At 34.4% G+C, this 12,691-nt stretch overlaps 2 protein-coding genes across 3 annotated transcripts; one reads left to right on the plus strand and one right to left on the minus strand.

The window, feature by feature from the left end:
• Nucleotides 1-95: 95 nt before the first annotated feature.
• LOC132187026 (RNI-like superfamily protein) lies at nucleotides 96-2,377 on the minus strand. 2 transcript variants are annotated; one of them, XM_088517794.1, is made up of 2 exons: nucleotides 2,304-2,377; nucleotides 96-1,642 (listed from the first exon to the last, which is right to left on the minus strand). In XM_088517794.1, exon 2 carries the CDS (start codon nucleotides 1,626-1,628, stop codon nucleotides 225-227), a length of 1,404 nt encoding a protein of 467 aa, XP_088373920.1. In that variant the 5' UTR covers nucleotides 1,629-1,642; nucleotides 2,304-2,377; the 3' UTR covers nucleotides 96-224. The 2 variants fall into 2 exon arrangements, with proteins under 2 accessions (XP_088373920.1, XP_059457161.2); XM_059601178.2 differs by having other exon boundaries at nucleotides 96-1,652; nucleotides 2,304-2,371.
• Nucleotides 2,378-5,340: 2,963 nt separating this feature from the next.
• On the plus strand, nucleotides 5,341-8,712 carry WIN1 (HOPW1-1-interacting 1). The gene is made up of 3 exons (XM_088517891.1): nucleotides 5,341-5,727; nucleotides 6,883-7,317; nucleotides 8,179-8,712. The coding sequence occupies exons 1-3, from the start codon at nucleotides 5,341-5,343 to the stop codon at nucleotides 8,710-8,712; spliced, it is 1,356 nt and encodes a 451-aa protein (XP_088374017.1).
• The last annotated feature ends 3,979 nt before the right edge of the window (nucleotides 8,713-12,691 follow it).

Raw genomic sequence — 12,691 nt, forward strand, 5'->3', positions numbered from 1 at the left:
TAAGTTAAGGTTCGAATTTAAGACTCCGAAAGGCAAAAGCTTGCAAGATACATATGGAGTTCAGAAAAACAATATCATCATGGTAGTCCAGGAAGGCAAGTCAATGGAAAACCAAATTTAAACGAATAAAAAATCATTCACTTTAATTACAGAAACTATATATATTACATTCACAAACGAAGAACAAATGTTTTGATGCCTGCTGTTAAGAGGCCATGAAAAGATCAGAACATCCATGACAAGTCCTGCCTGAAAGTAATAGATTTTGCAGCTCCATGAACACCTCGATCAGAAATCTGAGGGCAGTCTTCAACAGCCAGCAATTCCAATTTGTATGACCCCACAAGTGGCTTTAAGCCATCATCAGAAATCCCCAAACACTTGCTTAATCTTAGAACGCGTAATTGCGGAAACTGGCTCACAAGCTGCAGGCCCTCATCACTAATCTCTTGGCATTTGACAAGTTCTAGGGTTTCAAGATACTGAGCTGAGCAAAGGGCCTCCATCCCATGATCATTGAATGAATACACATGGTCAAGAGCAAGCTCACGAACAGGGCACATTTGAATCAAAGTAATCATTCCATTTAGTGTAAATGAAGAGAATGAAGGGAACTCCCCATCAGAAAAAGATATCCTCACTGATTCAAGCATTGAACATTTCTTAGCCAAAGCTTTTAAACTCTCATCTGTCAATTCTAAAGGATTGTTCGCCAAAAGTGGCAGCGAGAAATCGGATGGAACTCGCAACGAAATGAACCGAAGATTACTTGATCTTTGGGCTAAGCCAATGATATCACAGTCCCTTACCCCAACACACATATCTAAGTGAATCTTCTCCAACTTCTTGCATTTCCCCAACACACAAGCAAGACCTCTCCCTGGGCTGATGATGCAATTCACCAAGCTAAGCTCCAGCATGTTTTCGCAAGGCACCCATTGCTTTTGCCATCGATCCACAGCCAACCTATCATAAACTTTCATATATCTGTAATTAGCATCCACCTCAAATTGCAATCTTTTCAGTTTTCGCCAACCAAGACCTAGCTTAATTAAATCACCTTCCCCAATTGCTCTGCAATTCTTAATCGAAAGGTCCTCGAGTGTTTCAAGCTTGCCAAGATATTCAAGCCATTCAACACTGGTAACATTCAGACATCTAATAAGGTGGAGAACAGCTAGATTTCTGCAGCCCACAACAAGAGATAATATGCCACAACCTGAGATTCTAGGAGTGAAATTCAACTTCAAAGCAGAAAGCTTGGAGCAAGAAGCCAAATAACGAAGACCCACATCTGTAATGAAAGTGCAGTAGCTTAAGGTGAGATTAGTCAGAGAAGGGCAGCAACTGGCAAGGATGAGAAGCCCTTGATCATCCAATTGCTTTCCTAATTTGGACATCCAACCAGAGTAACTTATCTCCACCTTTGCCAAGTTTGGAAACCTATTGCATAGGGAAGTCAAAGCTTCATTCGCAGGGTCTAATCCGCAACCAACCCGAATCCATTGTCTCTGTTTTTTATCCAATTCATGAAGACGTTTACATGCTAAAGACACAGAGTTTCTGTCATTGGTTTTCTTGATCCTCCCCAAAATCTCCCAAACTAAATGGTCTGGTAAACCATCCATCAAAATTCGACTTTCTTTTAGCCCCTACAGCAAACAATTATCAACCGCCTGAAATTGTGGCAAAAACCAAAAACCAATATGCACTTCCAGTTTTAAAATACAGGGAAGAGACCTTGCTAATATCCAATTACAAGAAAACTTAGGAGATTGTTGTACACATTCTGCCCAACAATTTGTCCCCCTTTCCAAAAAACCAAAAAACAACATGCAGGCTGTGCTCTAGATAATCAATTAAGAAAATATATTTCACAAATTCAGAAATAAATTTCCCAGATCAGATTTTAAGCAGCCAATTTATGCTTCAGAAGTCAAACATTAAATCCATATATAAGCAAGAAGCCAGAGGATGAATCATTACACAAATATTAGAGTTCAAATAAGGACAACTGCATATAAATGGAATCAAATTGAAGGTTCAATTAAAAAACAAAAACAAAAAACTTCCGCAATCTCAGTTATATTGATCCTACCAAATTGAACACACACACCCATAAAAAGAAAGAAAAGCAAAAGAGATTATCACAGGTCATAGATTCAGAAAGATACAAAATTTGAATCAGTTCAATCCGGACAGACGATAATGTTCGAGATTTCTGTGCGAAGAATTCCAGACGCGATTGTAACAGAGAACCAAGATCTGAAAACTGTAATAACTGAAACTGTACGAAAGATTACCTCAAAACAGAAAGCGAAAAAAGAGATCTTATTCGGATTTGACGATGCCAAGAAGGAAGGAAGACTGTTGAAGAGATCTTATTGCGCCTGTTTTTATTCACATGCGGTTACTTCTTTGTTGTTGGAACTTGGAAGGTTTGCAACTTGTGGAAGAGTAACGTGTCATATTTATTTATTTCACATTATTTTACAACTATAAATAATTATGAAATATATATATATATATATATATATATATATATGGGGATTTGTAATAATTATCTGCCAGAATTGTTATACAAATTTCATATGAAATCTGTCAGTATGATTAAAATTTATTTAGCCCCATATGAGCTCTGTCAAATTGCTTGACCAAATTACTAACAATTCGAATAAATAATTACGGTGAATTAGCTAAATACGGTGAATTCTTATCTGGTATATTGCATCGCTTATTGGGCCCATGACTCTAAAAGGCCCACCCCTACTTATAAAACTTGAAAGAGAGGCAATGGGTTTGTGCACTAAAACCGAAAAGCCCATAATCACATTAGTGGGCCAAGTAGAAAGATTTTCGAGTCAGAGGCGGAACCACCCTTCGGCTTGCGGGGCCCAGCCCCCAAGCCATTGATTGGTCCCAAACAAAAAAAATCTTTTTAAAAATAGACCTTTAAAAATTAATTCCACCCCCCCAAATTTTTAATTTTTTTAAATGTTCAATTCACTTGACCCTCGAAAATTTTAAGAGTTTTTCAATTCGAAGCCCAATGTTTAAAAATTGACAATGTACCCCTCTAATGTTTCAAAAATTTTCAATTTAGACATTTTGTTACTAATTTTCGTCAAATTGGACGGAAATCTATGAAATTAGGTAATTACCCTCAATTTTTTTTTTTTTTTTTTAATTTCTGAAATTAGTAACGGAGAGTTTGAATTGAAATTTTTTGAAGCATTAGAGAAGTACATTGTCAATTTTTAAACATTAAAGTTTGAATTGAAAAACTCTTAAAACTTTAAGATAAAATAAATTTAACACTTTTTTGTAATTTTACCCCAAACTAAAAGTTCTAGGTTTCGCCCCTAATACGAGTGCATATATATGTTGTTCAACTTGTATGATAAGTTTGGTTCCTGTAACTTTCTTTTATCACTCTTCGCAAATCTATCTTTTCTCTTGTAATTGACCATTAAATTTTAACAGAGTTAATCACGTTTTCGTTTCTTGTCATGCCAAGAATATGGACAATCGAACCTCAACAATGAAAGAAGGTCAAGAATTGCAGCCACAGGAAGCTGCAACTTTCTTCATAGCCTATGTCTCTGTTAGAACATTTTATAATTTAGGAGAAACTTCATTTACCCCCTTATACTTTCGTTGTTTTTGGAGACACCTTCCATTGTTCAAGAACTCTCATTTTGATGTATCAAACTTTTGTTTCCTTCCACTTTGCCCATTCCGTTAGGATTTTGTAGTTAAATCAAACGGTCAAATGAATAAAAATCCTTTATACCCCTAAAAATTTTTAAAATTTCAAATTTAACCTTATTTATAAATAAAAAATAATTATTATATTTAAAAAAAATAAAATAAAAAATAAAAAAGTGACCCGCCGATGGGTCACTTTGTTACCCCGGATGGGTCAGTTTTGACCCCTGTGACCCACCAGGGGTCACTTGTGACCCGCCGGTGGGTCACTTTTGACCCCTGTGACCCACCGGAGGTCACACACACGGTTACTATTTTTTTTTTAAAATATATAATAATAATATGACCCGTGGGTCACAATTCGGGTGGGTTAGATCCACCAGTAAACCTATGGGTCAAGATTAAAAAAATATATTTTTTAATAAAAAATAAGGGCAAGGTTGAAATTTCACACCCTTCAGTTAGGATTTAACATAAAATCTTAACGGAATGGGCAAAGTGAAAGGAAACGAAAGTTGGATATATCAAAGTGAGAGTTTTTAAACAATGGGGGGTGTCTGCAAAAACCGCAAGAGTATAGAGGGTAAGTGAAGTTTTTCCTATAATTTATTACTTAATTCTACTTTTATATATATATATATATATATATATATATATATATATGTTTTTTTTTTATTCACTCTAATTTTCTAAAAATAAATGTCATTGTCATACAATTTATAATACACATGAGTATATTAATTATTAAAGATGCAGCCATCCCTCTCTCTCTCTCTCTCTCCCCGCATGCTCTTCTGTTTCATATTTTTTTTCATTATATATATTTTTACACGTAGAATACAAAACAACATAAAAACAAAACAACCTTCGACTTCTCAAACCCATGAAGAGCCAAGGCTCATTGGCCCAAGGTAAATCCATGTTTGATGTTATCTTTTTTCCTCAATACGCAAACACCGTCGTCATTCACCACTCGTAGTAGTGGTTTAGTGGTTTAAAAAAATAAAAGTGGTTTAGTGGTTTAAAAAAAAATTATAACGTGTTTAGTGGTTTAAAAAGAAAAAATTTATATATATATATATATATATATATATATACCATGAGTTCAAATTTTTGCAATAAAGAGTTACTCACATAAATTTAATTAATATTAACAGAATTCACTAATGTTTTAATAGAATTGGGCAGGCTATGGTTTAATTGATTTGAAGAGAGCGTCTATGATTTTCAGTGTCTACGTCACAATTTCCAATGAATGCACACTATCATGGTAACGCTCAGATAGTCACCACTCCCTGAAATAAAAAAAGGAAAAAAACGTTAGCATTCTTTCGCTTTCCCTCTCTATATTTGCCACGTAAAACTAAGCCAAACAAACCGCAGCGCTGACGTAGCAAACTCAAATTGCAAACAAAAAGTGATTATCTTAATCTTTCCCTTTCACACCCAGAATCTAATCAGAGCATTTTTGCTATTATTGCACTGCTTTTGTGTGCCCAAAACGCTAGATAATTCAGCGTTTCTATTCTCTAATATTCCCTATAATCAACTCTTTCGACCCCACCTCCAATTTCATCTATTTAAACCCCACTCCCCGCATGCTTCATTTCACAACACCAACCGCTAAAAACGATGACTTCTCTCCAGGTTTCTCTCACCCGACCAGTTTCTCCGGCGATGCATCTCCGTCGTCCGGGTGTCCGACGACACCTTCAAGTGAGCGCGTGCGCCAACGTGGAACTGCAGACGCCGAGTTCTGTGAAGATGCATGGCGTGAGTAAGGAGGTGATAGAGACGGCGGGAAAGGTTTTGGTGGGAACGTATGCTAGAGCGCCGGTGGTGCTCTCCAGTGGCAAAGGTTGTAAATTGTACGATCCTGAAGGCCGAGAGTATCTGGACTTGACGGCCGGGGTCGCCGTGAACGCGCTCGGACACGCAGACTCTGATTGGCTACGGGCAGTCACAGACCAGGCCGCTACGCTCGCCCACGTCAGCAATATCTTTTATTCAATCCCTCAGGTAGAAAACTTTTCTTTTTAGGACCTTTTTACTTTTCTTTTTGCTTTTTTCCAAGGTTAATTTGGGTAATTACAACTGGTATAGCGATTAGCGAATCCCACTGGGGACATTGGCATAATATAATTATGATTCTTTTATCAGTCAAAGCACAATATAATCATATGTAAACTGTTTATACGTATTAGACTTTCTCATTAAAAGAAAAAATAATTTGCTTTATTCTATTTTATATATAGGCGACATATAGAAAATGATACAACTGAGTAATTAATATGATTTAATAGGCATAATATAATGAAGAATGATACAGCTCAAACTTAGGGCCAAGTTGAGACCAATTTTTTTCTTATTTTTAATTTAAAAAATAACCAAATTAAAAATTAAAAAAGTTTCTGAACCAGTAATTTTTATTTTGGTCTTTCTTTTATTTGGTATTTTTTTTAAAAATAAAAATTGTATTTTTATTCATAATAATGACCAATTTTTTTTAAATACAATCTTTATAATAATGACCAATTATGAATAAAAATACAATTTTTATTTTTATTTTTTAAAAAAATACCAAATAAAAGAAGGGCCAAAATAAAAATTATTGCTTCAGAAAAATTTTTAATTTTTAATTTTTTTTTTTTTCAAATTAAAAAATAAGGAAAAAGTTTCTAAAGCAAAATACAGTTTTTATTTTTTTATTTTTTTAAAAAAAAACCCCCCAAAAAAAAAAAGAATAACCAAAATAATAATTATTGCTTTAGAAAAAAATTTTATTTCTAATTTTTTTTATTTTTTAAATTAAAAAATAAGGCAAAAATTGGCCTAAAATTAGACAAAATAGTTGTGCCTTTAATATTTTCTAATATAATTGTTGATTTATAATTTTTAGTAACCTGTCATACGCTGAAATGGCGTGTTATCTCTTCATTTACTTAGGAATAAGTTCTATTTAAAGGTCTTATAATCAATCATTCATGATTGGCCAGACCATTCAAGCAAAGAATATCCAAGTACCAAACTGACCCGCTATATAACCTACGCAAAGTAAAAGAAGTTCTTGGGCTTTTGATTTTTTTGTTCTTACAAGTGCTGATTACCGCAGTCTACTAAATTTTATTGTAAAATTTGCTAACTCTATGAATTGCAAATGTATTGTTGGTGAAGGTGGAGCTGGCAAAACGCCTTGTGGGGTGTTCATTTGCAGATCGTGTATTTTTCTCGAACTCTGGAACAGAAGCTAACGAAGCTGCTATAAAGTTTGCAAGAAAGTTTCAAAGATTTACACACCCGGATGAGAAAGAACCGGCAATAGAGTTCGTTTCTTTTAGCAATAGCTTCCATGGTAGAACAATGGGGTCCCTTGCATTGACGAGCAAAGAGCCTTACCGATCACCCTTTGAGCCGGTCATGGCCGGAGTTACTTTCTTGGAGTATGGTAATATAGAAGCCGCAACACAACTGATTCAACGTAGAAAAATAGCTGCTGTGTTTGTGGAACCCATCCAGGGAGAAGGCGGCGTATATAGTGCGACAAAGGAGTTCTTATTTGCCTTGCGTAGAGCTTGTGATGATTCTGGTTCTCTCTTGGTTTTTGACGAGGTATGCAGCTCTTCGATCATTTTCGGAATTATATAAACTCTGTAGGGTGGTTTAGATAACACATATATGTCACGACATGGCATTTTGGGTATTCCAGCAATTTGCTACCTGCCCCAACAAGAGAGCAGACTCTGTCCGAAACCGACTTAGATGGACTCTCTAGCATTTTTTGTCCAATTATTAGCGATTTAGACAACAAAATTGTTGGAATATAGTTAACATGTTGGGATGTTTTAACATGTAGTGATACAAATAGTTAGAGGGTGCTTAACAAAGTCATTATATTAATCTTCTAAATTTAGGTTCGTATTTGAATTTATTTATTTATTTTTTTGTGTGTGGGAAACTTCACTTAATTTCTTGAATTGTTATCATTTTTGCAATGTCCCCCTTAAAGTTTAATTTCTCTCAATTTAATGTATCCATCTTTCAATTGTTTGCAATCTCACCTCTCTATTGAATTTTCCAAAAATACCCCCATTTGTTTTAGGAAAAAAAAAGAACAAAATTAAAAAATTAAGGCTTTGGTCCGCATTTAACGATATTTGCGAAAATACCCATGATTCAATCTTTGCAACAAAAAAAAAAACTATATTCTTTTTATAAAAAAAAAAAAAAATGGTATTTTATGAATTTTGTTGAGATTTAACGGAAAATTCTAACGGAGTGAAACATTAAAAAAAAATTAAAAGTTTGATACACTAAATTGAGAGGTTTTAAACTTTAGGGAGACATTGTAAAGAGGGTAAAAATTCAAGGGGTAAATGAAGTTTTCGGATTTGTTTAATTAATATCTTTAGATTCTTAATAGATCTTACTCTGGCGACATGTTTTTTTTAAAATGTTTTATTAATTTCATAGGTTCAATGTGGATTGGGCCGCACTGGTTATCTTTGGACGCATGAAGTATATGGTGTATTCCCAGATATAATGACACTTGCCAAGCCTCTTGCCGGAGGTCTTCCCATCGGAGCTGTGCTGTTGACTGAAAGAGTTGCATCTGCCATAACTTATGGAGATCATGGAAGCACTTTCGCCGGCAGCCCTCTCGTCTGCAAAGCCGCCCTCACCGTTTTGGAAAAAGTCTTGAGACCTGGTTTTCTGGCCAGTGTCTCAAAGAAAGGCCACTACTTCAAAGAAATGCTGATTAAAAAGCTTGGAGGGAACTCCCATGTCAGAGAAGTACGAGGTCTAGGCCTTATCATTGGGATAGAGCTGGATGTCTCCGCCTCACCGCTTGTCAATGCCTGCCGAAATGCTGGCCTTCTTGTGTTGACTGCTGGAAAAGGAAATGTTGTTAGGATTTTGCCACCATTGATCATCACAGAGCAGGAATTGGAGCAGGCTGCTGAGATTCTGCTTCAATGTTTGCCAGCACTTGACATGGCCGGCTAACTGAAACAATATTGAATGTTAAATATGTTAATTTCAGTGACTTGTTGCAAGTTAGAAGTGCAACGTGTTCATATTGATAATAAAATAATATCATCCGAGACATATATTCTAGATGATTGGTATACCGTATATATACTGATCAGTTTTTTTTTTTTTTTTTTTTTTGGGTCTTTTTTTGGTGCCCACTGAAAGTTAACCTGAGGCCCAAAAGCCAACCGACGGCAAAGTACTCACGAGTCTCTAAACGGATTTGTTCAAGTCCATATTTTGATTCTTTGAACCCAATATGGCTAGGCCCAGAGAGGGACAACATTAATAATATATATATATATATATATATATATATATATATAGGGTTAAATACCAAATACCCCCTTGGAGTTTGGTAACTTTATTTTTACCCTCCTCGGGTTTCATTTTTATCACAAGACCCCCTTAGAGCATTCACAATGGATGAGCCATATTTTTATGTAAAATAGCTTCTAAAAACTCACTTTTATCTAGTTTAACTAAGCCATTTTTAAATGTCTATACATCTGATTAACTATATTTCTATCTATTCTATTAAAATATTATTAAAAGTAAGAAAAGTTTTTGAAAAAAGAGAACATATGAGAGGAAAAATGGCAAAAATTTTGGAAAAAAAAAAACATGCAGAGAAAAAGTAGGAAAATATTTGAGAAAAAGAGAAAACATGTGAAAGAAACAATGAAAAATAAAATAGCTCCCTTGAAAAGTGCTGCTACATTTAGCTTTTTTTTTAGCTCTTCCAATCAAATATCTATTTTACATTTTCTTTTGGCTAATCCAATGTAGGAGGTTTTTTAAACATTTGAAAAGTCATTTTAGATAAAAGTAACATTTGGCTCTTCCATTGGGAATGCTCTTAGGGTTTTGATAAAGGACCAAGTTAGTCCATTTGTTAGTTGACCGTTAGGACTGACACGTGGACCAATCAAATGTTGACATGTGGCACATATATATTTTAATTTTTTAATTTTTTTTTTTTTAAAAAAAAAAGGAAAAAAATTGGGGGTGGCTCTTGGAGCCCAAGGGGTGGCCGAGAGTGGGTACTGGGGGTGGTTTCGGCCACCCCCTTGGAGCCACCGAGCCACCCCCTCGTGCCCAAAAAAAAAAAAAAGGAAAAAAATTGGGGGCCTTGGTCATTTGGGGGTGGCTCGGCCACCTCCAAATGGCCAAGGCTCCCAATTTTTTTCCTTTTTTTTTTTTTTTTTTTTTTACATTTGTTTTAATTAAAAAAAAATTAAATATGTGCCACTTGTCAACATCTAATTGGTCTACGTGTTAGTCTTAACAGTTAACTAACGGATGGACTAACTTGGTCCTTTATTAAAACCTCAGGGGGGTCCTGTGATAAAAATGAAACTCTAGTGAGATAAAAATAAAGTTACCAAACCCCAGGAGGGTATTTGGTATTTAACCCATATATATATATGGTCCCCCTCTTGCTAATATTACCATTCCCTTTATTGCTCTCCCCTTTTCTCAGTATTTATTTTCTTCTGAAGATCATTCTAAGACTCTAGAGCAGTTGGCTCATTCTTACTTTCCCCCGAATTTTTATTGGGTTCCTAAACATCCTTTGAAGGACTTATCATATTATACTGATATTTTGATCCAAACCAATTCTATTCTATTCTAACCAATTTTTAGCAAAACCATATATATATATATATATATATATATATATATATATATATATATTGAAGGGTAAACAAATTAGTTTTGAGAGATATTTTAGAAAAGCCATAAATTTTAAAAATAATTTAAAAATTTTGAGGGGACATTAGCCCCATGGCTCTGCAGTCTACCGCTTAGAGTACTCACCTCTTAGAGTACTCACGTTTGGTTCAACAAATAATTAGTTAAAATATACATTTTATATATTTTAACTATTCACTTTTTTAAAGCATTTTTAGAGTATCTCTAAAAGAATAGCCAAATCTCTAATAATAAATAGGTTGATGAACATATTTACTATTTATACTATAAACTTTGTTTATAATTTTTTTTTCTCACACTTTCTTTATTTTTTTTTCTCTCTCTCTCTCTCCTCCTTTCTCTTTCGCACTTTTTCCCACACAAAATAATATTTAAAGAAAATAAAGAGTATAGCAGAGAATCTGTTGGTGTATGTATGAAAAAATGAGTTGGTAAGTAAAAATTTATACTTTTTCAGTAGTTATTTTGCTTACTTCTACTGGAGATCGATACTCTAATCCAACTCATCATTTTAATTATTTATTTAAAATATTATTTCTTTATCTACTTTTTATATTTACAAGAAAAAGAGTACAATTTTTTTTTTTTAATTAATATAACTAGAGATTTGCTCAACAAAGCAAAATACTCTTATACTAGACCAGTTGGGCAGCCCCATGATTTTCCCTCTCTCCCCCCTAACTGTGATATATTAATACATAAATTTTCTTTTTGGTAAGTAGCAGCACTAGAAGTTCTGACCTAATTGTCTCCAAGGTATAGTTCAATCGGCTGGAAACAATGTCTTATAAAGCGAAAATCATTAGTTCGAATTTCCCATTCTCCTCTTGTGTGAACATATAAAAAAAAAAAAAAAAAAAAGAAAAGTTCTGACCTAATTACCTACGATTAATAAATTTGCAATAAGGAGATTAGCTAGGTTTTAGTCCTCCTCCATATATTTTTTTAGTTTACTACTGTTCATCTCTGCCTTCTTATTACCATTCTTTAAAAAAAATAAGAGGTAAAAAGAAAATCTAAAAGTGGCACAACAAATTGACCAAAAAGAAAAGACAACAAATTGGGCAATTTCACATTTCCCACAACAAGCCATGAAACTTGCAACGAGGGAGATGGAAACTTGCACCAATGTTCAAGAATCATAAAGCTATCATGATAACATACTTTCTTTTGTCTTGTTTCTTCTTGGGATTTTCCCACCATTTTTCTCTCTCTTTCTTTCTCCGAACCCCAAACGCAGTTTTACTCCATTTCTCCCCCCTAGCAAGAGAGAAATGTCTCTCCGTCCAAACTCCAAAGGGACTGTAAAACACAAAAAACCTTCGCGTGCTTCCATCTTCTCTCTTGGGAACACCACTTCTCTCTCTCTCTCTCTCGCACGCACACACACGAGGGAAAACAGGCCACGGTGTTGTTGGGTTGTTTTGGGCATATTTCAAGGTGGTGATATTTGAAAAAAACACATTCGGTAGGAACAAAAAAGAATGTCGGTCGTTTGTAAACATGTTTGAGGCTTGTGCATGGACTATTCTGATGAAGATTGACTTCCAAGTGGTCATGGTGGATTGGTGTGTTGGGAAAATCTCATCGATAAATAAGCCATATATTTTTTTTTTGGTCTCTTGGATTACATTTCCTCACTATTTTTTCATTCTTTTTCTCTCATGTGATGGGTCTACTATAACTTCCGTCATATCTCACCTGCTGATTAATAAGATACAAAATGGATATAGAAATGGCCCAAATGGGATCATCACCTTTTCTTTTTTTCCATTGTGGTTTGCATTAATTAACAAGTTAAATGACATAGTTTTGCATGCATTTAGGATTCCAAAGCTCGGTTTTCTTGTCCGTTATGCACAATTATGAGAGGAAATTATTGTAAATTAATCCTTATGATATAAAATAAATCAATATGTATCCTCGAATAATGTGATCCAAATCTGAAGGGTTTGAGATACGAAACCTAATTAACCTGAAACCTAATGGAGTAGACGAGTGTGGTTTTTTCCTTACATATAGAATTGAAAACATTTATCAAGATCCTTAATTAGAATTATATATAAAATATTCTATTAAGTACAGTTCTTCAAATTATAATAATTAATTAGATCCCTTGGTCTTAGAAAGACCGATTGTAGTGCTGGTGGACAAAATGGTTGCCCGGGGAAGAAGTTGACGAGTGGGGATTACATTACTTAATTAGTAGGTTAAATATTAATTAAATAATTAAATT

Source organism: Corylus avellana, chromosome 6 (assembly GCF_965113065.1).
Source record: "Corylus avellana chromosome 6, dhCorAvel1.hap1.2, whole genome shotgun sequence".
Classification (NCBI taxonomy): Eukaryota; Viridiplantae; Streptophyta; class Magnoliopsida; order Fagales; family Betulaceae; genus Corylus; species Corylus avellana.

Excerpts from the sequence above, each read along its gene's own strand:
- LOC132187026 (XM_088517794.1), bottom strand. The coding sequence starts at position 1,628 with ATGGATGGTTTACCAGACCATTTAGTTTGGGAGATTTTGGGGAGGATC.
- WIN1 (XM_088517891.1), top strand. The coding sequence starts at position 5,341 with ATGACTTCTCTCCAGGTTTCTCTCACCCGACCAGTTTCTCCGGCGATG. Across the intron at positions 5,728-6,882 it reads TCTTTTATTCAATCCCTCAG|GTGGAGCTGGCAAAACGCCT; the intron begins GTAGAAAACTTT and ends TTGTTGGTGAAG. Across the intron at positions 7,318-8,178 it reads CTCTCTTGGTTTTTGACGAG|GTTCAATGTGGATTGGGCCG; the intron begins GTATGCAGCTCT and ends TTAATTTCATAG.